Source organism: Pleurodeles waltl, chromosome 6 (genome assembly GCF_031143425.1).
Source record: "Pleurodeles waltl isolate 20211129_DDA chromosome 6, aPleWal1.hap1.20221129, whole genome shotgun sequence".
NCBI classification, from domain to species: Eukaryota; Metazoa; Chordata; class Amphibia; order Caudata; family Salamandridae; genus Pleurodeles; species Pleurodeles waltl.
In genome coordinates, this window is record NC_090445.1 from 891,341,785 (window position 1) to 891,369,677 (window position 27,893).

Sequence of the window (27,893 nt, forward strand, 5' to 3'; positions counted from 1 at the left end):
TGGAAGCCTAATTCAGCAGACTGTCAGAATTTGTTGTTGAGTTTTCAGGATATTGTGGAACACTTAGGGATGCACCTGGCGCCAGAAACGACAGCTGGTGAAAGTAAGGTGCTTGCCTTTCGGGGCATTGCAATAGATTCAGAGTACATGATGGCACGTCTCCCAGAGGACAAGAAACTGACAAAGCAGCTGTTGCTTGATGACATGCTGAGCAAACAGATAGTCAAGGTAAAAGGATTTGATGCTGCTAAGATGCCTCAATTTTGCTTGAGCAAGCAGAAAGAATGTTTTATCGGAGATTGGGTTAGGTGCTGTCAGGCTTACCATTGCTGCACCAACATGTTCAGCTGGCAGCAGGGGTTAAGGAGGATTTGCTCATGTGGCACTTTTTTCTGGATTCTTTCAACAGCATCCCATTGATGACCTGGTAAGAGTTGAATTGGGATGCTCACATTTTTCAGCTGTGGGGCTGTAGGGCACGGGTTTAGATTATTCTGGCAGGCTAACTGGTGCGCTGAAGAGTGGCCCAAGAGTGGAAGAAGGGTGGATGTAGTGTTGCATTTTTAGAATATTTCCTCTTTGTGGTAGTAGTGACTTTGTGGGGTTCACAGATGGCTCATAAAAAGGTGCTTTTCAGGGTTGACAACATGTATGTAGAACAATTAGTTAATAGACAGTCAGCAAGAATCTCAGGTATTGAAGCTGCTGTGAGAATTTGTACTGGGTTGCCTGCAAAATGACATTTCCTTTAGAGCCAGATATGTGCCAGGAGTTAGCAATGACATTGCCGATGCTTTGTCTTGTTCGTAGTGGAGGAGATTCCATGGGCTGACCACAGAAGCAGAGTGGGACAAGACTTGGATGTTCCAAGCACTGTGGAGAATAGGAGACAGAGAATGCTACAGCTCCAGGTAAACTTGTTGGCACTTTCCAGGAGGGAAGCTTACGCTCGGGCATGGGAGGATTCCTGACTAGCGGGTGCGTAAACAGCGTACAGAGTGAGCTTGAACAGAAGACGTGGTACAGTAGATTTTACTGTTAACTGGCAGAAGACAGTCTAGGGTGACGATAGGGGAGAAGTTAGCAGGTATAGCATTAATGGGGAAGATGTTATAGGGGGGTATGCCCTCTCTGTAGGGAAACTGGGCTGGAGAATGGTGTAGGGCTGGGGAAGCAAACCGATCAGGAACCAGAAGGAGGCCCGTGACAGTGGGTCTGTTCGGGTATGTTATGCGTGTGTTGCCAGACAGTTGCAAGGAGAGGTGGTACTCTTTAGCACACTAATGTCTTGGTTGGTCTTCAGAGCTTTTAGGGTTTCAGAGTTGCTAGGTGGTAGACAGAGCAAAGGTCTCTCTTGGGAAGAAACAAAGTGGGATATAGAGGGCATACAGGTGTGACTATGTAAGTTGAAAATGGACTCGAAGGGATGTGGTACATCCCTATGGCTTAAAGTGTACCCTTTGGTGAGAGTTTGCCCAGTTTTACTGGGGTTTGTCTCTTTAAGCGCAGAGACGATCAGATTGAGAGCAGGTTTTTTGGCATGAGGATGGCAGGCCAGTCACAGCGTTCCAATTAATGGCTATCCTGCAAAAAGCTTTGGGTCTCTTGAGTTTTACCTCTTCATTCATTCATTCCGTATAGGCATGGCCACGGAAACGGGGAGGAGGGGCTAGAACAAGGACGCATCAGGGGGTCAGGAAGGAGGGCATCAGATTGTTTCCGGCTTTATGTTAGACAGGGTGAGGATCGTTAAGCTTTTTCAAGTGTCATCTGTATTTCCTTGAGTCTTCCAGTTTCAGTTCCGGGTCCCTGTTCCTGTGGATCATTGGACATTGGAAGTTCCTTTGTAAAGTGGGCTGAGCGAAAAGAAAGGCTTGGTAGTCATGGCAAAAACTTGGGTCTGGATCCTTACTTGTATCATGTGCGGTGGCACAGTAAACGAGGGATGCATTCGCAGGAGCTGTTAACAATCAGTCAATCAACCAGGCACTTGTAAAGCACTTCTTATCACCCGTGGGGTCTCAAGGCACTGGTGTGCGCATGCTGTTCACTCAAAGAGCCAGGTCTTGAGATCCTTCCTGAACTACTTCAGCGAAGCGGCCTGTCTGAGGTTGAGTGGGAGCGTGTTCCATGTCCAGGCTGTGAGGTAAGAGAAGGATATGTCTCCATATGTGCTCTTCCTGATTCTGGGGATGGTGGCGAGGGCCAGTTGGGAGAATTGGAGCTTCCTGGTGGGTGTGTAGAAGGTCAGGCGGTGGTTGAGGTAGGCCAGTCCAATGTTGTGCAATGCCTTGTAGGTGTGCGTTAGTAGCTTGTAAGTGATGCGTTTGTCGATCGGGAGCCAGTGCAGGTCTCTGAGATGGGCGGAGATGTGTCTGTGGCGGGGGATTTCCAGGATGCGTCTGGCTGCTACGTTCTGGATTCTCTCTAGCCTTGTTTGAAGCTTCTTTGTGATGTCAGCATAGAGTGCTTTGCTGTAGTCCAGTTTGCTGCTGACAAGCACATGGGTGACCATCCTTCTTATCTCGGTCGAGATCCACTTGAATATCTTCGGAAGGAGGCCCAAGGTGTGGAAGCATGATGATGAGACTGCGTAGACTTGACGGGTCATGGAAAGCGTGGAGTCCAGGATGGTGGTCAGGTTGCGTGCATGGTTGGTGGGGGCATACCCTAGGGTGATTGGCCACCAGGAGTTGTCCTAAGTGGAGCCGAGTACAAAGATCTCTGTCTTGTCCGAGTTGAGTTTGAGGTAGCTGGTTTCCATCCAGGCAGTGACTGCTTTCATTCTGTTGTGGCAATTTTTCTTGGCTGTTGATGGGTCAAGGAGAGGATCAGATGGGTATCGTTGGTGTAGAAGACGATATTTAGACCATGCTGTCTAACGATTTTAGCGAGCGGGCCATGTAGATCGGCCTTAGTGAGGATTCCTGTGGTACTCGGCAGCATGTTTCTTTGGACGCTGAGGTCAAAGGCGGGAGTCTGACACTCTGGGTGCCAGTGCTTTACCGCGGATGCAGGCGTCGTGGAGTCTGGTGCCGCGGGTGGAGTGGTAGACTATGTCGAACGCGGCAGAGAAGTTGAGGAGGATGTGGGTGGCCGTGTCTCCTTAGTTCAGAATGACACAGATGTCATCAGTGGCTGCGAGGAGACCTGTTTCATTGCTGTAGTTGCTCCTGAATCCAGACTGGGATGGGTCTAGGATCTGGTTTGCTTTGAGGAACTCAGTGAGTTGTATATTGATGGCCTTTTCAGTTACCTTTGCCGAGAAGGAGAGCAGAGAGATGGGTCGGTAATTCTTCAACTGCCTTGGGTCAGTGGATGGTTTCTTTAGGGTCGAGCTCTGCGTACTTCCAGTCAGATGGGAAGGTGGTAGTATCGATGGAATGGTTGATAGTCCAGCAGAGCTCTGGTGGAGCTGGCCAGATTGAACTTGTGATGTGGGCACAGATCTGAGGGTGCCACTGAGTGGATGGAGTTCATGAGTTTCTGGGTGTCTTCTGTGGGGATGGTAAGCCAATGTTTTAGGGTGTGGTGCGGCGTGGGGTCCGTGGTGGTGCTGGTGCAGACAGGCTTTGGTTCTTGAATCCTTTGTATATGTCCTGGATTTTACAGTGAAAAAAGGTGGCAAGGTCATTGCAGAGGTCTTGAGATGGGAAATGTCTGAGCTGTCTGTTCTGGGGTTCATGAATTCCTTGACTATGTTGAAGAGCTCCATGCTGCTGTGTGTGCATTGGTGCTGATGCGGTCTTGAAAGGCAGCTTTCTTCGAGGCTCTGATGAGCAGGTGGTGCATGGTCACTGTGTTTTTGTAGGCTGTGTGGTCTTCAGTTGTTTTGTCGTTTATCCTTTTTGGTTCCAGTCGTCTGCAGGTGCATTTTGATTCTTGGAGTTCTGTCATGAACCAGCTTGGTTTCTTATGGTGTTGGTTTCTGGTGGGTTTACTGAAGGAGGCCATGCTGTCAGCGCATTCTGTGATCCAGTGCTTAGTCATTTGTGTTCTCGGCATCCAGTGGGGGGGGAGTAGCTGAGGGCGTTGGTTAGCTACGCTTCAGTGACTTTGACCCAGCTTTTGCCGGGGCATGTTTAAATGCTTTATTGGTGAAGGGGCAAGGCCCAGGAATCTTACTGCTACACCTGGGAGAGAACAACATGGTTACAGAAAAAGGTTTTGTATTGTTAAAGGTAACGAAGAAGGACTTGCGGGAGATATAGAAGCAGCGAACAAGTTGTCACATATTATGGACAGAGTTTGTGTCTAGGAGGTTTTTAGGGAGGTGCTGTTAAGCCAGCAGCTATTAAAGTGCCTGGTGCAAGCTTAGTAAGGAGATGAGCACATTTGGTGAAGGTAGGGGACATTGGAATGGTAGTACACTCAAATTTGCGATATGAGGCATTAGAATTCTTCCTGGGGGAATGGAGTGCACTTATTTTTTATGGGGATGGATTTGTACCTCTTACAAATTAAGGTGGTATTACCAAAGCTTTTGAACATTCACCAGAAAAGCTAGTTGTGGGAGGGGCAGAAAAAGTCTAGTGAGGGCCTTTTTGCGGTTGGCAGTGAAGTTGGCATGGTTTACAAAAGTCTGTGGTTGTTGACAGCAGCAGTCCTGGCTGAAAAGAAAGGGTAGGCAAGATCATGCCTGGACGAGCCAGGAAGTTAAGTTGGTTAGAGGTTATTAGTTACAATAATACTGTAAGGGAGTTTAAAACTAACAATTGGACAGATCAGCAAGGAGGAAATACAGTATTGCAAGATGAAAGTTGTGGGGGATGTTTTAGAGGTGGGGTACTATACATATGTACTCTTTGTAAAGTGAGGTTTGTAGTTCTGTAAGGCGAAGGCCCAGGTGTGTTTATATTATGTACACCTGTTTCAAGAAAGCAGCCTTTTCCACACAGCCCTGGTGTCTGTTAATGCCCACTCTTCCCCAGTGCAGTTAAGAGAAGCAGTTGTCTTTTCCTATTTCCCAGCGTGCTGTCTGTAGCAAACATTAAGTGTATGTGCTTTATAACACGCAGTAATTTTACAAACAGGAATAGGGCTCTGCTTGCGCCAGCGCACTCTTTTATGAAATGGACGTTGGTCTAGTTGGAGCCATTACACACTGTCGTGATCAGAAAGAGGATTTCAGTTACTCAGCTATTGTACCATGCCTTTGAACCGATTTTCAACAAACCATGAAGCTTGCACCTTTGTGAGCAATTGGAATATAATGCTGACCATAAACATCGAGGCGAACAGAGAGCCTACACTACAAAGCAACTGCGAACTCCTCTTCATGATAAGTTGATATACTCAAGCAATGAAGTCCCAATATTGCAACAACAAGCCTCAACAGACCAATAAGAGCCTGAGATTTTTAAATGCGTAACATGTCCTTAGCTTTTAAGCACTTTGGTTGGATCGACTATTTGCCCTTGGAAAACGATGTAGCCTAGCATGTAAGCCAGTTACAAACAGTACAGTGTGACACACCTGTCACGAGTTTCAGTCCGAAACATCCCAACTCTGCCTTTCTTCCTTTTGAAGTGTTTTAAAATGAGTACCGTTGAGCTACACAATGGTAGCTTCATTATTAAAGCTTGTTTTAGTAGTATGTAAAATCACTATCATAATTAATATCGTACGCAGACCGTATGTGAACGTGAAAATATCAAAACGAGCACCCTATTCATAACCTCTAAGAAGGCTATTTAGAGTTTATTTGATCATTTACCATAATACTAAGGTTCAGTGATTGTGTGATAAGCAACCTTAACATTAAATGGGAAATAACAGCTAGAAAGAGTGTTTGGACATATAAAGGTGAAATTTGTCACCAGATGTTTGCTGAAAATAAGATTAGTATTTTCTATATTGTCAGTGTGTCATTACTGTGAAAAAAATGAGTTTCTTAATATTGTGAGGAAAAGAGGGGAAGATCTGATCATATCCATTGTTATTTTTAAGCATATGTTATAAGAAGAAATATGTGGTATACCTCCGTTTTTCAATGGTGGTCTTTCTGTTGGCAACCAAGAAGAGTATCAGTGTCTTCCTTTTGAGGTATGTAACCAAAGCAGCAGCAAAAAGGATCAGAGTCGTCACCAGTATCCCCAATATGGTGTTTCTGTAGTCTGAAAGAGAAGCGTCGTAAGTTGGTTGGTAATATTCAAGAAGACGTGCTTTCTCACTCCTTTTGATCAGCATGTGGGTTGCTGCTACTGGAACACCCACAAAAGAAGGGCTAACCTACTAATCAATCTAACCATACAGAACGACATTTTCAGATTACAATCAGTCCTTTAAATATTTTGTGTTTCTCGCCCACATATGGACAGAATTATGTTTTACTAAGATGTTCTCGTTTTTGTCAAGTACATTAGGTGCCTGACCTTCGTGGAAAAAACAATACAGAGTAATCCATTAAGGGAACCATAACCTGAACGCCAGTAGGTAAAATGATGATGCAAATATAAATGTTATAGGTGACAAGCGATATTTTAATCTCTTTGTTTCGAACCACTAATTGAAAGCACAACAGCTAATGGCTGTAAAGCTGTACTGCTGCCTTCTTGATTTTAACGCACATTTCTTGACATGGATGATTCATGTCTGTTACATAAAGCTATGAAAGCTAAGTTTTCCTCTAATGAGCTTGAGACATGATGAGCTTTTGCTGTGGCCAATGTATACAACTGTTTATTTGGTTCCTTTCTCACTATGCTTCTTCCTTACATCGTACTACTTTCTTTCTGCCACTATTACCCTTCTCATTCGTGCTCTCCTTTTCTTGTATCTTGTTAGCGTGCCACAGGGCACGCAGGGGTTACTGCATCCAACCATGGTGGTTGAGGCCTTTTTATACCTGATGTCCCGGAGCCAGTGGTAGCTGTGGCCAGTAGTCAAAGATTCACTAATGGGAGAGTGGGTGTGGGTCGAGGGAGGTGAGTTGGGTCGAGGGAGGTGAGTGTAGTTACAGATTACTGAAAATGACAACTGAAAGTGCACAAAGTATTGTCAATACATCAATGTCCAGCCAAATACTGGAAGAGCATTAAGGGGGTCATTCTGACCCCGGCGGTCAAGGACCGCCGGGACCGGGGTCGGCGGTAGCACCGCCAACAGGCTGGCGGTGCTCCGCCGGGCATTCTGACCGCGGCGGTACAGCCACGGCCAGAAGCGGAAAGTCGGCGGTGTACTGCCGACTTTCCGCTGCCCATGGGAATGGGGATTCCGACCCCCTCACCGCCATCCTGTTCCTGGCGGTTCCGCCCGCCAGGAACAGGATGGCGGTGAGGGGTGTCGTGGGGCCCCTGGGGGCCCCTGCAGTGCCCATGCCAATGGCATGGGCACTGCAGGGGCCCCCGTAAGAGGGCCTCACTTTGAATTTCAGTGTCTGCTCAGCAGACACTGAAATTCGCGACGGGTGCTACTGCACCCGTCGCACATCCTCCACTCCACCGGCTCCATTCGGAGCCGGCATCCTCATGGAGGGGTGTTTCCCACTGGGCTGGCGGGCGGCCTTTTGGCGGTCGCCCGCCAGCCCAGTGGGAAACCCAGAATACCCGCGGCGGTCTTTTGACCGCGCAGCGGTATTCTGGCAGTTCCCTCCAGGCGGGCGGCTCCCGCAGCCCGCCGGGGTCAGAATGACCCCCTAAGTATTTTATTTTACCTCTACACAAGCAAAGGAATAATGATATTAATTAGCAAAAACACAATCCCCTTGGTTCTGGGCTCTAGCGTTTGTAGAGCAATCCTTGCCTCACCCTTTTCCTTGTCACATATTCAAGTTATTCCCCTTTCACTTGTAGCCACATCCAAGAAATTCATACTACTTGGCCGTGATCAAGAGTTCCCCTTAGACTCTTTAGAATTAGTAAAAAGTGCCTATGGTGCTGCAGCACGGTCAGCAGCAAGTTTCCCAGGGCACCACAGGCCCAGTTCATCTTGAACGCTTCTGCAGCTCTGAAGCATTCCACATTGCGGAAAACAGTGTGACTGCAGGCTGCTGAGAGATCTTGTCTTGTTTGGGGAATTCAGGCTGCTTGTGATACATGCAGCAGCATTCAGCAGGTGCGGGCTCTCTTAACTCTCCTGAGAGGTGCTCCCAGCCTGCGAAAAAAGTTGTAAGTCAATCTTCCTACATAGTGGGTGGTTAGTGACGGAGTCCGGTCCATCGGCTCCAGATTGGAGCTCTACATGGGCGCTTAGTGTACAGCTTAGTCCACGGTAGCCCTGTCCTGGCATACAGGGTTTGCAGAGCTAACACTGGACATGAGCAACGACTTGATCGGTGCACAGCCGCTGCCTCGCACCTTGCACAAGGAATCATCTCTGTAGGGCTCCCTAGTGGACCTCGCTCTGTCCAACACTCTCCTCTTCATCAGAAGGCACACTGGTCTTGGCAAGCAGGCAGTCGCTGGTGCTCCAGCCTCCAGGATAGGTGGTCTTGATTTCCCTGGGTGACATCCCCTTAACGAGCAGGGAGACTAGCAGACCAAGGGCCCCCCAGGCCTGGTCATAGGCAGAAGTCTTGCAGAGCTTCCCCTTCTCACGCAGCCCTGACTGGCTGCTTGGCAGATGACATTTTGGGGTCTCAACCTCCCCTTCTTATAGTCCTTTTCCAGACTCCATATGTGGCTTATGTTCTGAGTCTTTGAAGTTTTATGTTGGGGATCTCCTTCTTTTGAAGTGTGAATTTTAACTTCTCTTCTTCCCTCTTAAAAGGCTGTCACACCAGGAAAGACTCCAAGCCGATTGTCCCACAGCATAGTTCATGGGGGTGACCAGAGATCACAACTGGATGTCAACCACAATTATATGTGCATCAAAAGGTTAACCTTGGCTTTCATCCCTACTCTTTATGATTCTCTTATCATCCCATTGTCCTTCCTATGCTCTGTCCAGGCCTCTTCCTTGTGATTAATCACTGAATCAAAGAGCACTCTTTTGAAGTGTAATGGAGGAGTCTCTTCCACCCTTCCTCTAGTGTGTGTCCCACACAGCTTACAGGAATTCAGCAATAGTCAGATATGTCTGGGGCAATTCCTTTACTCCTCATGCCTTCACCAGGCTGGCCTGGGCTTCCCAAAATAAAACCCAGGGTCTTCCATGTAATGTGCCACTGCAGGCACACTTGAACTTAGTGTGCATTCACAGTACACAAACTGTCCAACACGCTTGTCCCCATGCATTGTGCCGGTACAGCCACACATACATTCAGCACACACATTAATTCTGTGCATACTGTACAGTTCTGTAGCTTGTACTAGGGTGTGCTATTTGCAAATACACACACTGCTAGCACACACAATCACCATGTCCACACTGCACAACACTTCACCCTTCATGTGTTCTACTTTTCGCAAGAACACATACACCTAGCATAGACTTTCATTGCCCACTCACTGCACAGCACACATCTCTCATGTCATGTATTTCTCGCAGGCATGCATACACTAAGTATATGCACTAAACCTTCATGTACTGCTCTATTCTTATACTATATCCTTCCCAGGCACACATACATCCAGCACAGAGTCCGTACGCCCGAGCTGTGCAGCTCTCCACATCACCCTGATGTAGGCCAAGGGTGAGTTAAACACACATCAGCAAAATTTCAAAAGGTGAGTAGGCCCATAGGCCTCACTCCAGGACACAGGCTAACAAGGACCTGTTCACTCATACAGATTAAGTACATGGTATGCTTCCCCCACCCCGCTTGTATTGCTTAACTCTTGGGAAAGGCTATAGCCTTCCACTACTATAAGGGTAGCACTTTGGGCATCACACCTGGTCCAACAAGACCGCAGTCCATGAGACGGCCTATGTCATAGTACATAAGCATGGCCCATGTTTGACTATGACAACAAAAAATCAACAGTAGGGATCCAGACAACAGTATAGACGAGCAGTCAGGGCATTGATACAGGTCTTTAACCATGCAGAGGACTTTTCAGTCCCAACATTCATTAATTCATGTATCTTCTTGCTCACACTTTGATTTTCTTCCCTGCTCTGCTTTCATTCCTTCTCCCCATTTTTCACACTCTTACTTTCATGCACCCTTTCCCTCTCCTGCTTTATTCAGTCTTCCTCTCTTATGCTTTCTTCCCTCTTTTAGTTGTTTACAGTTTCTAGCCTCCCTCTCTTTCACTCATTCCTTCACTCCCTCTCTCCTGCTTTAATATTGTCCTTCTTGTCTTTCATAATTTCTCCCATTCTCATTCCTTCATACCCTCTTTAGAAAATACACCTTCTCTGCATGGTCACTCAGATATTTTGCTCTTTTTGTGACCCTATATATTTGCTGGCTGTAGAACACTGTGCACTTTACTCTGCTGTTCAGTGGTAAAGTGCCTGGATTTCCCCTTTAACCGTGGCCCAATTTATCTTACCTGTTAGTCCCTGGAATTTGGAACAAAGAGCAGCCAGGGCCTGTAATTAAATGTCAGTAGTGGACTGCAGCAACTATTGTGCTATCCACTATAGTGTTGAGTGTTGAAAATGGCTTGAGGCCTATCAGTGTAGGATGGCTGTAGGGTGGTAAACTGTCTAAATAAACCCTCTTGACAGGTCAAAACATTCCTTTTAAATATTTATAAGTCTCCCCTATGTAGAGCTTATAGCCCTCAACGCATGGTGCATGGTATTCAAAAGTAAGACATGTAGAAATTTAATGTTAACATGTCTTTATAGTAACTAGCGCCCAAAAGCAATTTTTCACTTTGGCTGGCCTGGCTGTCCTATGTAAAAAAAAAAAACTAAAGTACATAGTAAATTCCCAATACTTTCTTGGAAATGGGCCTAGCTAGACAAATAATTAAACTATTTTATAGTTATTAAAATCCCATTCAAGTGTGAAGTAAGATTTTAAATACATATTAAGGAAGAGGCACTGTTAGAAAGTTGCCTTTTGTCTGCTTTAACTTCTGCCAGCCAGTAATTAGCATCTGAATAAGTGTGAAAAGCATTTGGAATGCTGCTAAGGAGCAAACAACAGGCAGACCTGTATGGGTAAGGATGTCCCCTCTGAACCACACAGAATATTCAGAGTGGGGAATAACTTGAAAGGATGAGAACAGGGCGACAAGGCAATTCTTGTGTATCCACTCTCTGGATGCTGAGTAACCCCTGCATTGTCCACAAGACGTCTGTCTCTGGGTTTACTGAGGCACAGTGGCTGCTTCAAGCTGGAGTTTGGTGTAGATGTGAAATGAGACCATGATGACCATAGTACATTCCCCACACATAATTCTAGCCCTCACAGTCCATGTTTACTGTGGCAGAAGACAAATTGGGTAGGGTTGCATCTGGAAACATTTACTGCATTGGTTACTGTATGACCAGGATTCATTCCCACCCACTAGCATTTGCAGTATATAAATGTGTTTTCTCCCGGCACCTACTTCAGAACACTCCTGGAGCTGAGGAAAAGCAGAAGAGGAAGGCTAGACTTGTTCTTTATGACCTGAGAAGAGCCCTGAAGAGCTGTCCCTGCTTCCTCATGAACCCAGGACAAAGACATGGAATCCAAGGATCATAAGGCTACAGCAAGCTACAAGAGGTCTTCCCTGCAACTGACCAGTGGTAACTGGACCAGGACTTAGCCCCACTATTGGCCTTTGCCTGACACCTTGCAATTCTCCAAATGCCTTCCCTGAGGACATGGGGGGGCTTTAGAAATATACTCCTGTAGATTGATTGGGACATAAAGTACTTAGTTAGAAGGTACAATCCTTGAACAGGATGAACCTAGTTGATATATTTGACTCATGGTCCCTCCAGTCAACCTCAAATTGCACCTAGATCCCAGCATACCACAACAATTGACTATTGCTGTTTTTTGCTTTATTTCTAACTCTAAAAATGCATATCTCCGGTTCCCCTTATTGGATTTTTGACATTTTGTGCCATTTTGTTTATAAAATTATACTCTATGTTTCTAATTCGGTTTGGGTTTTTATTGTTTTCCATTTCTACTTCATTTCTGTTTTGGTACTGCATAAATACTTTACACATTGCCCTAAGTTAAGTCTGCCTGCTCTGTGCAATAACTAAGTGTTTGTGCTCATGTTAATCAAGTGACTTAAGGGTTCACCCTAACAGAGGTTGTAATTATTCCTTGAGATGAGTAGTCAGCCACGTCAAATAATCAAATTCTTACACGCTCTCTATCTGGACCCCTTTTTTCTAATTTATTTTGCCCCATATCCTGCTCTAATTATGATTTACTCTCTCTCTACCTTTATGTCCTTGCTTTCCCTGGTTTCTTTTCTTACTTTCAATCTATATTTGCCTTGTGCGTATTTTCAGTTTTCCATCTCTGGCGGTTTACTCTCCTTCCCTACCTCTGGCTTCTGTATATGACTTGCTTTGTTTCTTATTGTGTCTTTCCCTTCTCTGCTTCTATTTCCTTCTCTCTTTTTCTCTCTCCTTTTGTTTCATTCACTCACCATACCAGGTTAGTTCAAGCATTCTCTTTGTTATATACCGTCTATTCTTCCTTCCTTCTCATTTCTGTTTTTATTACTCCCTTGTTTATTGGCTGTTTATCCCCCTTCTTCAAACCACAACCCTCTGCCACGTTCTTCCGCTTACATTTGTAACTCACTCTTTACTTTCTTTTGCCATTTTTTCACGTCTTGTTCATGTCTTATCCTGTTAGCCTTTTCCTTTAGTTCCTTACCACGTTTTTGCATTCTTATCTCCCTTCTCAAACCCCGTCCTTCCCTCCTTCTGCCTTTCGCTCCTACAAAGCCTCCTTCCCACAGACTGCGTCCTTTGCTTGCATCCTACCTTCTCCTTCTTTCCATTGTATCCCCCTTTCTGCTTCTTCATTTAGTACTTTTCTTTCGTTAATTCTATCCCAAAAAAGGAACCCATGAAGAAACATATGTGGAGTATATCAAACTTGTATGTAGTTGAGTGTCTGATATACACTATTTTTCGACAGAATACAATTATCAAAATCGTTTATAAATCTTTTTGATGCTGAAGGCTTGAGAATGTGCAATCTTTCCTTGTTCATAAATCTTTAACAGTAACTAGACTAAATAGCCTTTCAGTCACGCTTCCATCCATAGTAGCCACGCCAGCGGTGTACTGTAAATTAACTGATCCAGTGTGTGAGTAGCACATTAAGGGCCTGATTACAACTTTGGAGGAGGTGTTAATCCGTCCCAAATGTGACGGATATACCACCAGCCGTATTACGAGTTCCATAGGATATAATGGACTCGTAATACGGCTGGTGGTATATCCGTCACTTTACCGTCACTTCTGGGACGGATTAACACCTCCTCCAAAGTTGTAATCAAGCCCTAAGTAATTTTTTTCAATGGAATGCGGGAAAGCAGGTGAATCAGCCGTTGAGTAAGTGAATGAGACGAGAGTAATATATTCTGTTGCTCCATAAAGCCAAATTGTATTTGTTAAACGTGAGCATTATACTTTACCTAATACATGACTAAGATGTTAATCTGATTTATTCTCTTTAATGTTTACATTCATAAACCTGTTTTCAAATATTATAGAAATAGCATCAGATCTTTTTGTGTGACTAATGTTTTGGAATGCAAAGGTACGCCAGAACCTCACCTACGTAGACTAACTCCAGCCCAGTGACATTTTCCTGCCCATTTGAAATTTTATCAATCAAAAACACTGGGAAAAAGGAGAGATTTAAAAATTGATCTGTTAACAAATGAGATGTCCATGGCCCACCAGTCGGTTCTGAGCACACAATCGTCTGTGTTACAGTTCTAGACACCTCAACCACCTTATGAAGAAGCTCACTTGTAGTATACAGTGAGAATTCAAAGTGTTATGTCACTGCTGTAATTTATTTTCCAACTTAGGTATGATGACTCAGTTGAATTTTACTTCAGAATCTTCCAGGTAAGCATTAAATACAATATCTTTTGATTTGGTGAGCATATTGGGCAAGAATGCCTTCTACAGAGAAATTCCAAATTAAATATATGCACTTTAGAAGGTGCTGTTGAATAAAATCAGGCCAAAAGTCGTTGCCCCACAGCAACGTTTTGTAATTATTATAAATTATGAATAAAACAATAAAATTATAATCGTCAGAGCCAATATGGATGGGATACCAGAGCGCAGAACTATTGGTTAAATTTGTGAATGCAAATAGTTGGATGGAGTAGTGCATGGGATATTTGTTCTTGAAGTGTAAAAACAATACCTACCATGCATGAAAATGAACTTGGCAAGGGGCTTGACTAATTGATATCTGTGCCAGCTTCGCCCATTGCACCACTTACTTAGTAGTGGAGATTAATCTTTCGGCCATGCCATGGTTTGTAACCACAGCAGTGTATTTTTCCGATGATGTATTCCCCAGCACGGCATAAACCTTTGAACAGAATAGGGCCCATTGTCAGTTTTGAATGCGAGTGGGCCATTCCAGGCTGCAAAGATTTCATCCATGACAGCCACTGTGGCTGTTGCTGATGTTGACAGCACTTGGCTTACCAGAGTGAAATGATAGTACTCATCAGTGAGAGAAATTAGGTATCCCCCAGTATCCAGGGGTCAGTAGAAGTCAGCTGCCAGTGTTGCCAATACTGCATCTGGGAGGTCAGACATTCGTTCAGGTATTGAGGGCTTTCCTGTGCATCGACAATTGTGGCACATTTAAGTCATTTCGTCTAGCAAACAAGCCAGTCCTCAGAAGTCTACCCTTTCTTGGAAATTCCTTTTTGTTGCTACTATCCCTGGTGACTCATATGAAATTGATGAGTCATTGACATAGTCTGAGTTATGACTATTCTGCCACCACAAAGAGTATTTCTTGTTCTGTTTCAGACAGCTCCTCTTCTATGTTTTTGAATGAGAGTATCTCGTCTTTGCTGACTCCTTTGTCGTACTGACTGCTATTGACGTGTTTCCACTGTTGTTTTCTCATGATGTTTCTCACCTCCTCCAGAGTGCTATCACTGCATGATTTCTGCACTAGTTCTTCTAGCATGTTATATGTGGAGTGCTCTGTTGCCTCCAGAAGGACAAGTTCAAGAAGCTTACCCTAACCCAGGTTCTATCTACCCTGTATCCAGGAGACTAGATGGTGGCAGTTGACTTGCAGGAAGCATATTTTCATATTCCGGTCATGCAGTTCCAGGTAGGCCAAGAGAATTTCCAATTCTCTGTGTTCCCCTTTTGGCCTGACCAGTGCACAAAGGTGAAGGGGGTGGTCACAGCCCATCTGTGGAGTTTGGGTATACCAGTCTCCCTATACCTTGATGACAGACTACTGAAGGCGACTTTGCCTCAAACAGACATAAGCCATCTCCTGTTGATGGGCGACCTATTGACATCATTGGGTTGCCCCATCAATGTAGCAAAATCATACTAGACTCCTTGACAGCAGCTCTTTTTCATTGGAGCCATTCTGGATGCAGTGCTTTTTCAAGCTAACCCTGTGCCTCAACAAATCCAGGACATTCAGATTATGATCCCAATGTTTCAGCACTTCACCTGGGTCTCAGTGAGAGTGGCTCTGAGGCTTCTGGGCCTCTTGACCCCCTACATCATGCTTCTGGACCACGCCAGGTGGCACATGCAGACTCGCCAGTGGGCCAGCACTGCATCCTCACACCCAGTCCATGTCACCACTTTGCCCTCAGTCACCACAACAGCAGACACACACATGCACCCCATGCACCACATCTGCACTCACCACAACCACCATCACTCACACGTGCAGCCCACCCACCTTGCATGCAAACTCCACCCCAGCATTCATCCACACATACTGTCTGTCCAATTCCACCCTCTCTTTCACCACTCCTCCAAGGACACAAACGCATGCATTCAGACACTCAACATTCCTCCACCTCACACATACATACTCTGCATACATCTGCACCCATATCCAGCACACCTACACGTCCTATGATCACTCCCTCTACCTCCACTCTCAAAACAGTTTCCCAGTCCATCTCCCTTGTTCCTAAGAAGCTTTTCCTTTCCCGCCTTGACCTGTTCCCTGACCCTGTCCCACCCCATGTTGCACCTCGCCCTCATGGTTTCCCCCACAAGCCAAGTCCCTCCACCTCCAAGTCCTCCTGTGACCCCCTTCTACCTCTGCTGCCCCTCCACCCAGCAAAGAAGCCGTGCCCTGTCACCAAGAAGGAAGCTGTCCAAAAACATGGTTCCGAGGCCCCAGCCCCTCCATCAAGAGCAAGGATGAAACCCCCACCACCTCCCAAGCCAAAGCCCAAGGACTCCCCTCCCAAACCCAACACCCCACCCCAGTCCTTTGAGATGCCTGCCTGCCTCATTGATGCCCCTACCTTGCGGAGGCCATTAGACTGTCAGGAGTCAAGTTGGGGCCTTTGACAGGCACAGTTGTGCCAATTGGACTTTGGACTGGCCTACCAGGCCTTGATGCTTTATGAACTCGTTCACCTGCATTTGCCATTTATAATTTAATGGTTCCAATACAGGATTCCTGTTGTTTTACTTCACATTCAGTTGTCGAGTATTTTTGTTTTCTGATGAGTTTCCATCTATCTATCACGTGCTGTGAAATGTGCATTTCTAGGCATTTTTTCATTTAGATTCACTGTTCTTTACTGTATTTGGGCATTGTATGTAGTGTTGTGCCTTTGTATTGGCTTGTGTGTCTTTGCTTGTTGGTGCTATTGGTGTGGTTGTGAATTTGTGATCCGGGGTGTGTGTGTATTTGATGTTTGTATTTGGTGTGGCTGTGTTCTGTGTGTGTCTTGGTACGGGTGTTGTGCTGCTTGTGTGCACATGTTTGAGCGCTGGAGTTCGTGCATGGCGTGTGTGGGTGTGTCACTCTCCCCTTCCCCCCCTTGTGTGCTCCGCAGGTGTACTTACCAATGGCATTGGTGGTCATAGAGGAGAAAGGAGAAGAAAAGCCCTGGGAAGATTTCAAGTTCTGCTGAGTCGTCTGCATCTTTGGAGGTGAGTGGCTCCTTTTGTACTTGCGGTTTCTGCCAGGCTTTCTGTGGCAGGCGTCCCGCTCCGGAAATCATGGCGGTCTGCAATGTTGTTTTAGGGTGGGCGGTGCAGTGGCTACCGCCAGCCTGGGGATGGCAAGCAGTGGCGGTCTGGCCACACTGGCGGTACTGTCGGCAAACTGACTTGGTTTCAGTGGGTTGACTGCCGTAGTCGTAATATGGCAGTCTGCACCGCCGGCTTTGCGGCAGTCCATTCGCCCTCTCCGGCGTGGCAGATCTGTTACCGCAAATGTCATAATGTGGACCATAGTGTGGTATTTTAATTATATTAATATTTGTGTCAATTGGTAATAATTATTAAAATTTGTAATAATTAGGTTATTTTTTTAAATTTTTGGTATTTAATTTTATAGTTGTTTGTTTGAAGTAAAGTATTCTCTTTGTTCTGTACCAGTGAATGGGTTGGGAATAGTGAATTTGAACTCTTCTGAGCCTCATGCATTACCTACTACTGACTGGAGTGGGAATAGTAAATTTTACCACTCCTAAGTCCATTCTTTCCCTTGTGTTATACACCCTGGAGTTGGAATAGTACATTTTACACCTCCTAAGTCCAACCCTTTTCCTACTGTTGCACTTACTGGAGTGGGAATAGTAAATTTTACTTCTTCTGAGTACAGCACTTTCCCTACTGTTGCATACACTGGAGTGGGAGTAGTAAATTTTAAATTTCCGGTGTCCAACAATTTCTCTACTGTTGCACATTTTGGAGTGGGAATAGTAAATCTTACCACTCCTGAGTCCAATGCTTTCCCTACTGTTGTATAGATTTGAGTGGGAGTAGTATATTTATTATTGCTATAGTTTAATAATTTTAATATTGTTTAAATATATATTACTATAGTGTGTTTGTGTATTTAATTTTATATTATTTATATGCATAAATGTATGTAATTTTTATAATTTCTAGTTAAATGTATTTTTACCAATTGTTTACTTTTTATGTATAATTAAATTGGAAATATTTTAAATTGTATTTGTTATATTTTGTAACATTATGTAAATATATATTTGTTCTATTAATACATTTAAAACATAGAAAATTATAATATGAATTAAAATTAATATTTATTAGAATAGTTTTATGATCTATGTGTGTATAAACATGACCATGTATATATATGTGTGTGTATATATATATATATATATATATATGAGAAAACCACACAATTTCAACTCGCCGTACCGACGCCCAACGTTGCGGTTGGCTCCTGGAGGGGTGGCGAGCCCCCAAATATCTCCGACAAACACACAACGCCTGCTCCTCCTAAATAATGGGTAAGTAGACAGCGTCCAGAAGCTCCTTTACTCGGCAGGTATATTATTTTTATTTGGGAATAAAATGGCAGAAAAACTCAAAACTCGACGCGTTTCGGAGCTCCTGCTCCTTGTTCACGGGTTGTAACAAACTATGCTCCTTGCAGTAGTCCTATTTCTACTTCTTTACTAACAAACCATTCTATAGTAATAGTGAAAGGACTACATTCTTACACCCAATACAATCTCCCATGTAATTTGTCGGCCATCTTAGAAAATTGTGCTAGAAACTAATCACACAGTGAAATTGCTCTGAAAATTATTATCAACTCTTGAAGAATCATGGTGAGAAATGAGGAGATAAATATTCAAATTAACAACTTAGTAAACTTTCCACAAAATTAATATATATGCATATACACAGTTCTGAATAAACTCCAACTACTTCATAAACAATATATAATATATGTAAAAATTCTAATGAAAAGATTATTATCATAATTTTTTGCTATAGCCTTATAGAAGTGCTTGAAACCGAAAGAAATATATATAATAGCTCTCCTGCTTCCATCTTACACGATTTACATCTCCAATCGCTCTGTAAATCAAAAAATAAAGACATACAATAAGTATATATATAATCAAGTCCATCTCACCCTAGTTATACCATGGACAACTCTATATATTACCCTTAAACTTTAAACTTGTTCAAATCATACCAATACTTCCCACAATTCTTAACCTAAATGGGCTCCCAATTCCTCATCCATGTTCAATCCTTTCGGTTGTGTTGTCCTGTACTTAATGATCAGTTTTGAGTCCAATCTGCGTAATTCTTGTTCTCTATTACCCCCTCTACTGTTCACAGGGATACTGTCCAAAACACAAAATTTCAACACATTTGCATTCTTGTCATGATATCTGGCACAGTGTTGAGCCACTGGGTATTGTTTATCATCATTCTTAACCACCCTGAAATGTTCCAAAATCAATTTCTTAACTTTATGAATTGTGCTACCTATGTACAGTGAGATTTAGCACGGACTTCCATAATAAATCATGGGAAGTGAGGAACAGTTTGAACAAATGTTGGAATATATTAAGGGCTGATGAAGTAGTTAGGAAATTTGTGGACAATAAAGCTCAATTTATTTTTAGAAGAAGTCTGTCACTAAAAGATCAGTTGTGTAGAAATGTAGTTCAATCTCGAAAGGAGAGCCAAAGATCTTTACAAGGCTTCTTCACGTGTGGAATGTGCAAAGCCTGAAGATTTAGTTCAAATTGTCAAGAAATAGTATTAAATAAAGAGATGAAACCTTTTAGAATTAGGAAACATTTAACTTGCAATACTGATTTTTCAATGTATGCGTTGCACTGCCCATGTGACCTTGTGTACATAGGTAGCACAATTCATAAAGTTAAGAAACGGATTTTGGAACATTTCAGGGTGGTTAAGAATGATGATAAACAATACCCAGTGGCTCGACACTGTGCCAGATATCATGACAAGAATGCAAATTTGTTGAAATTTTGTGTTTTGGACAGTATCCCTGTGAACAGTAGAGGGGGTAATAGAGAACAAGAATTACGCAGATTGGAATCAAAACTGATCATTAAGTACAGGACATTACAACCGAAAGGATTGAACATGAATGAGGATTTGGCAGCCCATTTAGGTTAAGAATTGTGGGAAGTATTGGTATGATTTGAACAAGTTTAAAGTTTAAGGGTAATATATAGAGTTGTCCATGGTATAAATAGGGTGAGATGGACTTGATTATATATATACTTATTGTATGTCTTTATTTTTTCATTTACAGAGCGATCGGAGATGTCAATTGTGTAAGATGGAAGCAGGAGAGCTATTATATATATTTCTTTCGGTTTCCAGCACTTCTATAAGGGTATAGCAAAAAATTATGATAATAATCTTTTCATTAGAATGTTTACATATATTATATATTGTTTATGAAGTAGTTGTAGTTTATTCAGAACTGTGTATATGCATATATATTAATTTTGTGGAAAGTTTTATAAGTTGTTAATTTGAATATTCATCTCCTCATTTCTCACCATGATTCTTCAAGAGTTGATAATAATTTTCAGAGCAATTTCACTGTGTGATTAGTTTTTAGCACAATGTTCTAAGATGGCCGACAAATTTCATGGGAGATTGTATGGGGTGTAAGAATGTAGTCCTTTCACTATTACTATAGAGTGGTTTGTTAGTAAAGAAGTAGAAATAGGACTACTGCAAGGAGCATAGTTTGTTACAACTCGTGAACAAGGAGCAGGAGCTCCGAAACGTGTCGAGTTTTGAGTTTTTCTGCCATTTTATTCACAAATAAAATAATATACCTGCCGAGTAAAGGAGCTTCTGGACGCTGTCTACTTACCCATTATTTAGGAGGAGCAGGCGTTGTGTGTTTGTTGGAGATATATATATATATATATATATATATATATATATATATATATATATATATATACATATGTGTGTGTGTGTGTTTGTTTGAATAAGTATATATTTATATATGTTTAGATATTACTTATATATATTTAATTTACCTCATATTATTAATGCTGTATGTGAAATTATTTATGATTTACTGTTTTTAACTATGTATATATCACAAAATTATATTTTTTCAATAGTAGTATTAAACAATATTTTGTTTTCAATATTTTTGTACTTACCATTATATGTATAGCAACAACATATTTTTTTGATCAATATTTTTGGCACAATATTTCTGTATCATGATATTTGTGATTTTAATATTGTGTCATAGAACCGGGAGGAACCTGGCACTATCTATTTGCCACTGCAGAGAACGTGGACTGTCAAAAAACATTTGTGCGTTGGTATTCTCAAGGCAGTTCCCCCTCAAAGATGCCTTTCACCAGCATTGGGGGCTGAGAATTCTGTACCCCTTGCCGGCTTTCTATGCAACGCCTCATCTCTCCAAGGAGGAAGAATGGATTCATTGCCTTGACCATAAACGGCATTTAGTTTGTGTATGAAACAAACCAAAGACCATTGAGAGGCCTTCTCGTAGGTTTTTATGGCAAAGCAGTGTAAAAGAAGGCCACCTCAAGATGGATGTCCTATGTAACAAGATCTGGTATGGGGTAGTCAAAAAGCAGCCCCCAGAAGGTTTCAGCACTCGTTCAACCAAAGCGAAAGATGCTACCACTGCGCTGGCGTGTGATATGCCATTCATGGACATCTACCAGGCTGCGATGTGGGTGTCTTTTCACACGTTCACATAATTTTAGTGCCTGGGTTACCAGGTCTGGCAAGACAGGTACTTCGCCCAGTCTGTCCTGCAGATTTCCTGGTTTGAGCCTTTCCACAAACATACCACTGGAGTAAGTGTACTGCTTTGGTATCTATTCACAATGTGAGAAATCTGCAGTTAGAACTCTCCATCAGAGGAACAGTTCACGCATCTTCTGTAATGCTTTTTCTGGTAGATTCTAACCGCAGATTTCTCATCGACCTACTCTCTTTACCGTTCTGTGAAATGAACTTGCAAAGTCCTACAAGACACCATATATAAAACATCTGCACTTTCATGGCTCTGCATCTGTTGGTGCAGAGATCAGAAAGAAACTGTCAGCGCACAGAGGAGACACATCTATAGGGGTCCCAACATCAAGTTAGAGAAGGGAGGGAGCCAAAACAAACCTGCATAATGCCTCTTTCCAATGCATAAGGGAATTACTGTAAAGTTTCCAGATCAAGGTCCTCATTACGAGTTTGGTGGTCAGGCCACCAGGCCATCATGTTGGCGGTCTTTCAGACCGCTCTATTACAAGTTATACAGGCAGGACCGCAGACCGCCAACCAAAAAAGGCAGACTGCCATTGGTGTGGAGACCTGGAAATAGACGGTCTGACCTCCAGTGCCGCCAGCACCTCGACCAACCACTGATCTTATCACAAGCACACAGTCACCATGGCAGACCCCCTGACGGTTAGCCACAGATGGTCCAAACCACAGTGGTCCACGGTCACCAATGTAATACACAAGAGCAAATTGGATGAATTTGAAAATAACACAGCTGACAGACATTGCCACACTGGAAACACCTGCAAAGGACACTATGAAACACTCCCCTTCACAGATCACAATCCTTTGCAATTCCACTCGGAGCAAAAGAACTATGAGCAGCAATATTAATTATTACACAGACTCAGCACCTCTTGTTTCACCAGCCCACTGAACACCCTGCACACACTTTTGTCCATTCACATCCTATTGCACTTTCCCTTTTAAGTAAGTCACTGTCACCCTTTTTTCCCCCCATGTCAGGTTCCAAAAATCCCTGATTTTCTGAGGATGAGTTAAGAGACATGGTGGATGAAATCATAAGAGAAGAGCCACAGTTATTTGGAGCTCAAGTCCAGCAAACTCCTCTCAGTAGGAAAATGGAAATGTGGGACAGAATTGTTGACAGAGTGAATGCTGTAGACACCACCCTGCACACAAAGGAGGACATTAGGAAGAGGTGGAACCACCTCAAGGGCAAGGTACGTTCCCTGTTCTCCAGGCCCCCGCTGCAGGCCAAGAAGAGTGGCGGTGGCCCTCCCCCTGCCCAATTACATCTCTTTCTCTGGGAGGAGACGGTCTTGGCCGTCCTGCATCCTGAGGGCTTGACAGAAATACCTGGGGGAGTGGAGTCTGGTAAGTCACAACACTAGAAATGTCACCAAAATACTATGTCATGCTTACAAACAGCTCACCTTTGGCCACTTTTACTGTCACTCCACTCAACAGTCCAGTGTCCACCTGTCCAAAGACCTCTGTTTGGCAACTCACAATTGAAGTGTATCCACTTGGGGGGATGACACTGGCATAGTTTGTGTAGTACTGGGGCTGACATGAATCCAACTCCCAGCAGGCACTGTTCTACAACTCCAAACACCAGACCAGTGGTCACGTGTCCACAACCCCCTGTTTGGCAATTCACAAATGAACTTCACTCACCTGGGAGGATACCATTTGTCATGTGTGAGAAGTAGAGAGAGTGACCTGACTACAATTCCCAGGAGGCACTATTCCTGTAAGTACAAACACCAGAACAGTGTTAACTTGTCCAAAGACCATTGTCTGCCAACTCACAATTTAAGTTTAATCAGCTAGGAGGATACCATTTGTCAAAGATGGGAATTAGAGGGAGTAACGTGACTACTAAGGCAAGGAAGTCCCTGTGTCTCTAAAACCAACCATCAGCCCAGTGTTCTTTTGTTTGAATACCATTATTTGTTAACTCTCAATTGAAGTGGACTGACCTTGGAGGATAACATTTGTATAGGGTGTGTAGTACAAGGAGTTACATGACTGGAACACCCAGCAGCCCTTGTGTCTGTAACTCCAAACACCAGCACAGGGTTCACTTGCCCTAATACACCTCTTAATAATCTCTCCAATGCACTTTAGTCACCTGGGAGTATACCATTTGTCAAGTGCTGGGAACTAGAGGGAGTGCCATGACTGCAACTCCCATCTCTCCCTGTATCTGTAACTCCAAATCCCAGCCCCACTGTACTCTTGTCCAAAGACACCTGTGTCTTAACTCTGAACTGAAGTGTACTCATCCGGGTGGATACCATGTGTATAGTGTGTGCTGTACAGGGAGTTACATCAATGTAACTCCCAGTAGGCTTTGTTACTGTCACTCCAACCACCAGCCCAGTGTCCTCGCCTCCAAAGATTCCTGTTTGGTAACTCACACATGAAGTGTACTGACCTGGGAGAATAATATTTGCATACTGTGTACGGTACAGGGATTGACCTGACTCCAACTCTCAGCAGGTCCTGTTTCTGCAACTCCATACACCAGCACAGTGGTCACTTGCCCATAAACCCCTGTTTGTCAAGTCACAAATGAAGTATACTCACCTGGGGGAGAACATACACATAGTGTGTGTAGTTGAGAGAATGACCTGACTGCAACTCACAGGAGGCACTGTTTCAGCAACTCCAAACACTAGAACAGTGTTTACTTATCAATAGACCCCTGTTTGATAACTCACAATTTACGTTTACTCAGCTGGGAGGATACAATTTGTTAACTGTGGGAAGTAGAGGAAGTGGCATGACTACTAAGGCCAGGAAGGCCCTTTGCTTGTAAAAACAACCACCAGCCCAATGTTCTCTTGTCCAAATACCATTGTTTAGTAACTCAATTCAAGTGTACTCAGCTGGGAGGACCTTATGTGTATAGTGTGTAGTACAGGGAGTTAAATGACTAACTCCCAGGAGGCACTATCACTGTCATTCCAACTACCAGTCCAGTGTCCTCTCCTCCAAAGACTCCTGTTTGGTAACTCACACATGATGTGTACTCACCTGGGGGAATAATATTTGCATACTGTGTGTAGTACAGGGACTAACCTGACTGCAAGTCCCAGCAGACCCTGTATCTGTAACTCCAAGCACCTACACAGTGGTCACGTAAATTAAGTATACTCACCTGGGGGGATAACATTGGAAAGGTGTGTGAACTAGATGGAATAACATGAGTGCAGCTCACAGGAAGCACTGTTTCAGCAACTCAAAACACCAGAACAGAGTTTATTCATCAAAAGACTCGTTTGGCAACTCTTAATGTAAGTTTACTCAGCCTGGAGAATACCATTTGTATAGTGTGTGTAGTACAGGGAGTGACATGTAAGGCCATGACTGCTAAGTCCAGGAGTGTCCATCACTGTTACTTCACTCACTCACCCAATGCCCTCAACTCCAAAGACTCCTGTTTGGTACCTCACAAATGAAGTGCACTCACCTGTGGGGATGGCATTTATCAAGTGTATGAAGTGTATGAAGTAGAGGGACTGATATGTCGACTAATGCCAGGAGGCTCTGTCTCCCTAACTCCAAACGCAAGCCCAGTGTTCTCATGCCCAAATACCTCTGTATTTTCAAATGAATTTAACTCATCTGGGACGGTAACATTTGTATGGTGGTGGGAAGTAGAGGGAGTGACCAGAATGCAAAGCCTAATAGGCCCAGTCTCTCTAACTCCAACCACAAAAACAATGTCCACTTGCTCAAATCCATCTATTTATGAACCTTCAAATTAAGTTTGTCAAATGTGTGTAGTATGGAGAGTGACATGGGTGCAACTCACAGGAGGCATGGTTTCAGTAACGCTAGACCAGTGATCACTTGTCCGAATACCCGTGCCTGCTAACTCTCAATTGAAGTTTACTCATCTCGGAGTGACCAATATACAAATCATGCTCATCAATGAGATGTGTCTGGCCACCTAGCTCCACCTTGACCTGCTAGCCCAAGATGAAACTACTGAGGACAGGAAGGACACCTTACCCAGTGTGTAAAACAATGATCCCAAAGGCCTCAAGATGCATAATCAGAATGGTATTTGCAGCAGACACATTCACAATGTGCTGACCACATAATGGCTTCAGTCACATATACAAAAAACTCCTGGGTCTGCCTGCATCACAATCAACTAGGCCTCAAAATGGCCAAAGACATATCTTGCCTAGCCACTGTTTTCCCCACACTGGTGGTGAGATGGCATTCTCAGGCCTTCTTCCCAAGTGCTAATGATCTGCACATTTCAGCAGCTGCTTGTCTTAGATGGAATTGACATGCTTCACAAATGTCAGGTCAATACAACCAATACCATGGGTACTTGCCACAATAGGATTAACTGCAAAGTAACTTTGTACTGAGTCTATGCTGAATGTAACAATATATTGTTGGAGGTAGATGTCACAATACAACCACTAACATTGTAACTTTCACATCAGCAGGTCGAGCTGCTACTGGGCACACGGAGGCCACAGAAGAGACTGCCACTATGCCCCTGGATGAACCCCTCAGTGAAGAAAGCATTCCTGGATGTCTGGACCTGAAGGACGGTTCTGACCAATCTGGGCAACGTGGTCAGACACAAACCCTGAGTCTCACTGTAGCCACATCAACACCTCCTAGCCCGGTTGCCTCAAAATCACAGGCAACTATTCACCCCCAAACCTGTGTACTGAGCACAGCGTCTACCTTCTTGTGCACCCCCGGGCCTGGATCCTGAGTTGCAACGCAACCCTTCAGACAGTGAGGGTCCAGGAACCAGTGGGAAAGGGCACACTGTGGCAAGGGCACAGTCCCGTGGGGTTTTGGTGCATAGTAAGGATGCTGTGGGCCAGCGGGGTGAGGCCACTGGGGCTGCTCCTGGCCAGGACACTATCAGCCATGTCTTGGGGGTCCATTAGGAGTCCTAAGGCGTGATGGGCCCGGTCTTGACCGAACTCCTGGAAATCAAGCAGCTACAGAGGAACATGCATAGGGACATGCGAGAACAGATAGAGGCCCACAATACAAACATGGCCTCCCTAACAGGGGTGATGAGAGACGTTCACAAAGCCCTGAGCAGAACTTATCTAAACCAAACTTCCCCTTCCTTTGGCTCACCAACACCAATGCAAGCCACTGAAAGGGAGGTCCTGTAGCAGCATATTCTCCCCCCCCTCAACTTCCCCACCACACAAGCGGGGATGTCCAGCGAAGAATCCAGGAGGTGCAGATGTCAAGGCCGCACCACTGCCAGCAAGCAACGTCTTCCTAAAGGAACTCATTTGTGTGCCACACATTCACTCTGTTGACAGGTTCTGAACCCCCTACCAGTTCCAATGGGAGTAGTACTGTGGACTATGGACTCCCATTGGTGTGGCATCTACTCCAGTGATTTCATTCACCATGACTGACACCTTCACTGTATCTTTTTCTTCTTTTCTGTCCAAATTGTATTTACTGCGTCAGCATTGTAATAAATTCACACATCACAAACTCATTGTTTGCTTGCTTAATTTCAACATTTTGCTATGTAGAGATGTAAGACCATGTGAACCATATGATGAAGACATAACGTACTTGTGCAAGGAGGGATATGTTACAGGTGCACACTATCCTGCTCAGGATTACAACCATTACACACAAACACATACATAAAAGTGTCTGGTCACACCAAGCATTCTTTTCCAGTGTACAACACATAGGCTGTCCGTATGCCTAGACCTTTTTGACACAAGAATGTGTGACTCACACTGAGTCAAGGTGCATGTTCCAGGGTACACCCCCCAGACCATGGAAGGGTGGGATCTGTCAGACATTGTCCTATAGAATAGGCGAACATTAAAGTGGATGATGTCACCATCTTGAGCCTTATCACATACCACACCAAAGTAATCCAACATCACGTAATACCAGATATAGACGGATGGCAGTACAATAGACCCTGGTCATAGGCCCATCAGAATCCAATGACCATGCATCTGGTGGTATGACACATACGTATGTCAGTGTTGTGGCACAGGCACTATGGGTTGCAGCTACATAAGGTCACACAGGAATAGTGTTTAGCCAACGTGAAGGGTGAATGACTTGGTCACAATCTATGAGTACATATTCCATGACCACATGATGACACACATGATGCAATCTGCCCAACACAGCACAGAAAACAAGTCCAATGTGCACTTCTGAACATCCACCCAAACACTGTGTAAGCTGCCTTGGCACAGGTCTCATTCTCCCCAAACCTGTGACTTACATTGCCTGGAGCAAGCCATGTCCACTTTGTATGTCAGAACAGCGTCAAATGCCTGCCA

The 27,893-nt window shown here is 44.0% G+C and overlaps 1 protein-coding gene across 2 annotated transcripts in view; it reads right to left on the reverse strand.

Moving 5' to 3' along the window:
• Positions 1-27,893, reverse strand: part of ADAM12 (ADAM metallopeptidase domain 12) — a 2,697,358-nt gene that overhangs the window by 246,356 nt on the left and 2,423,109 nt on the right. For both annotated transcript variants that reach the window (XM_069239710.1, XM_069239711.1), the window contains exon 19: positions 5,981-6,116. In XM_069239710.1, the coding sequence (XP_069095811.1) occupies positions 5,981-6,116 (136 nt within the window). The remainder of the gene's footprint in view (positions 1-5,980; positions 6,117-27,893) is intronic.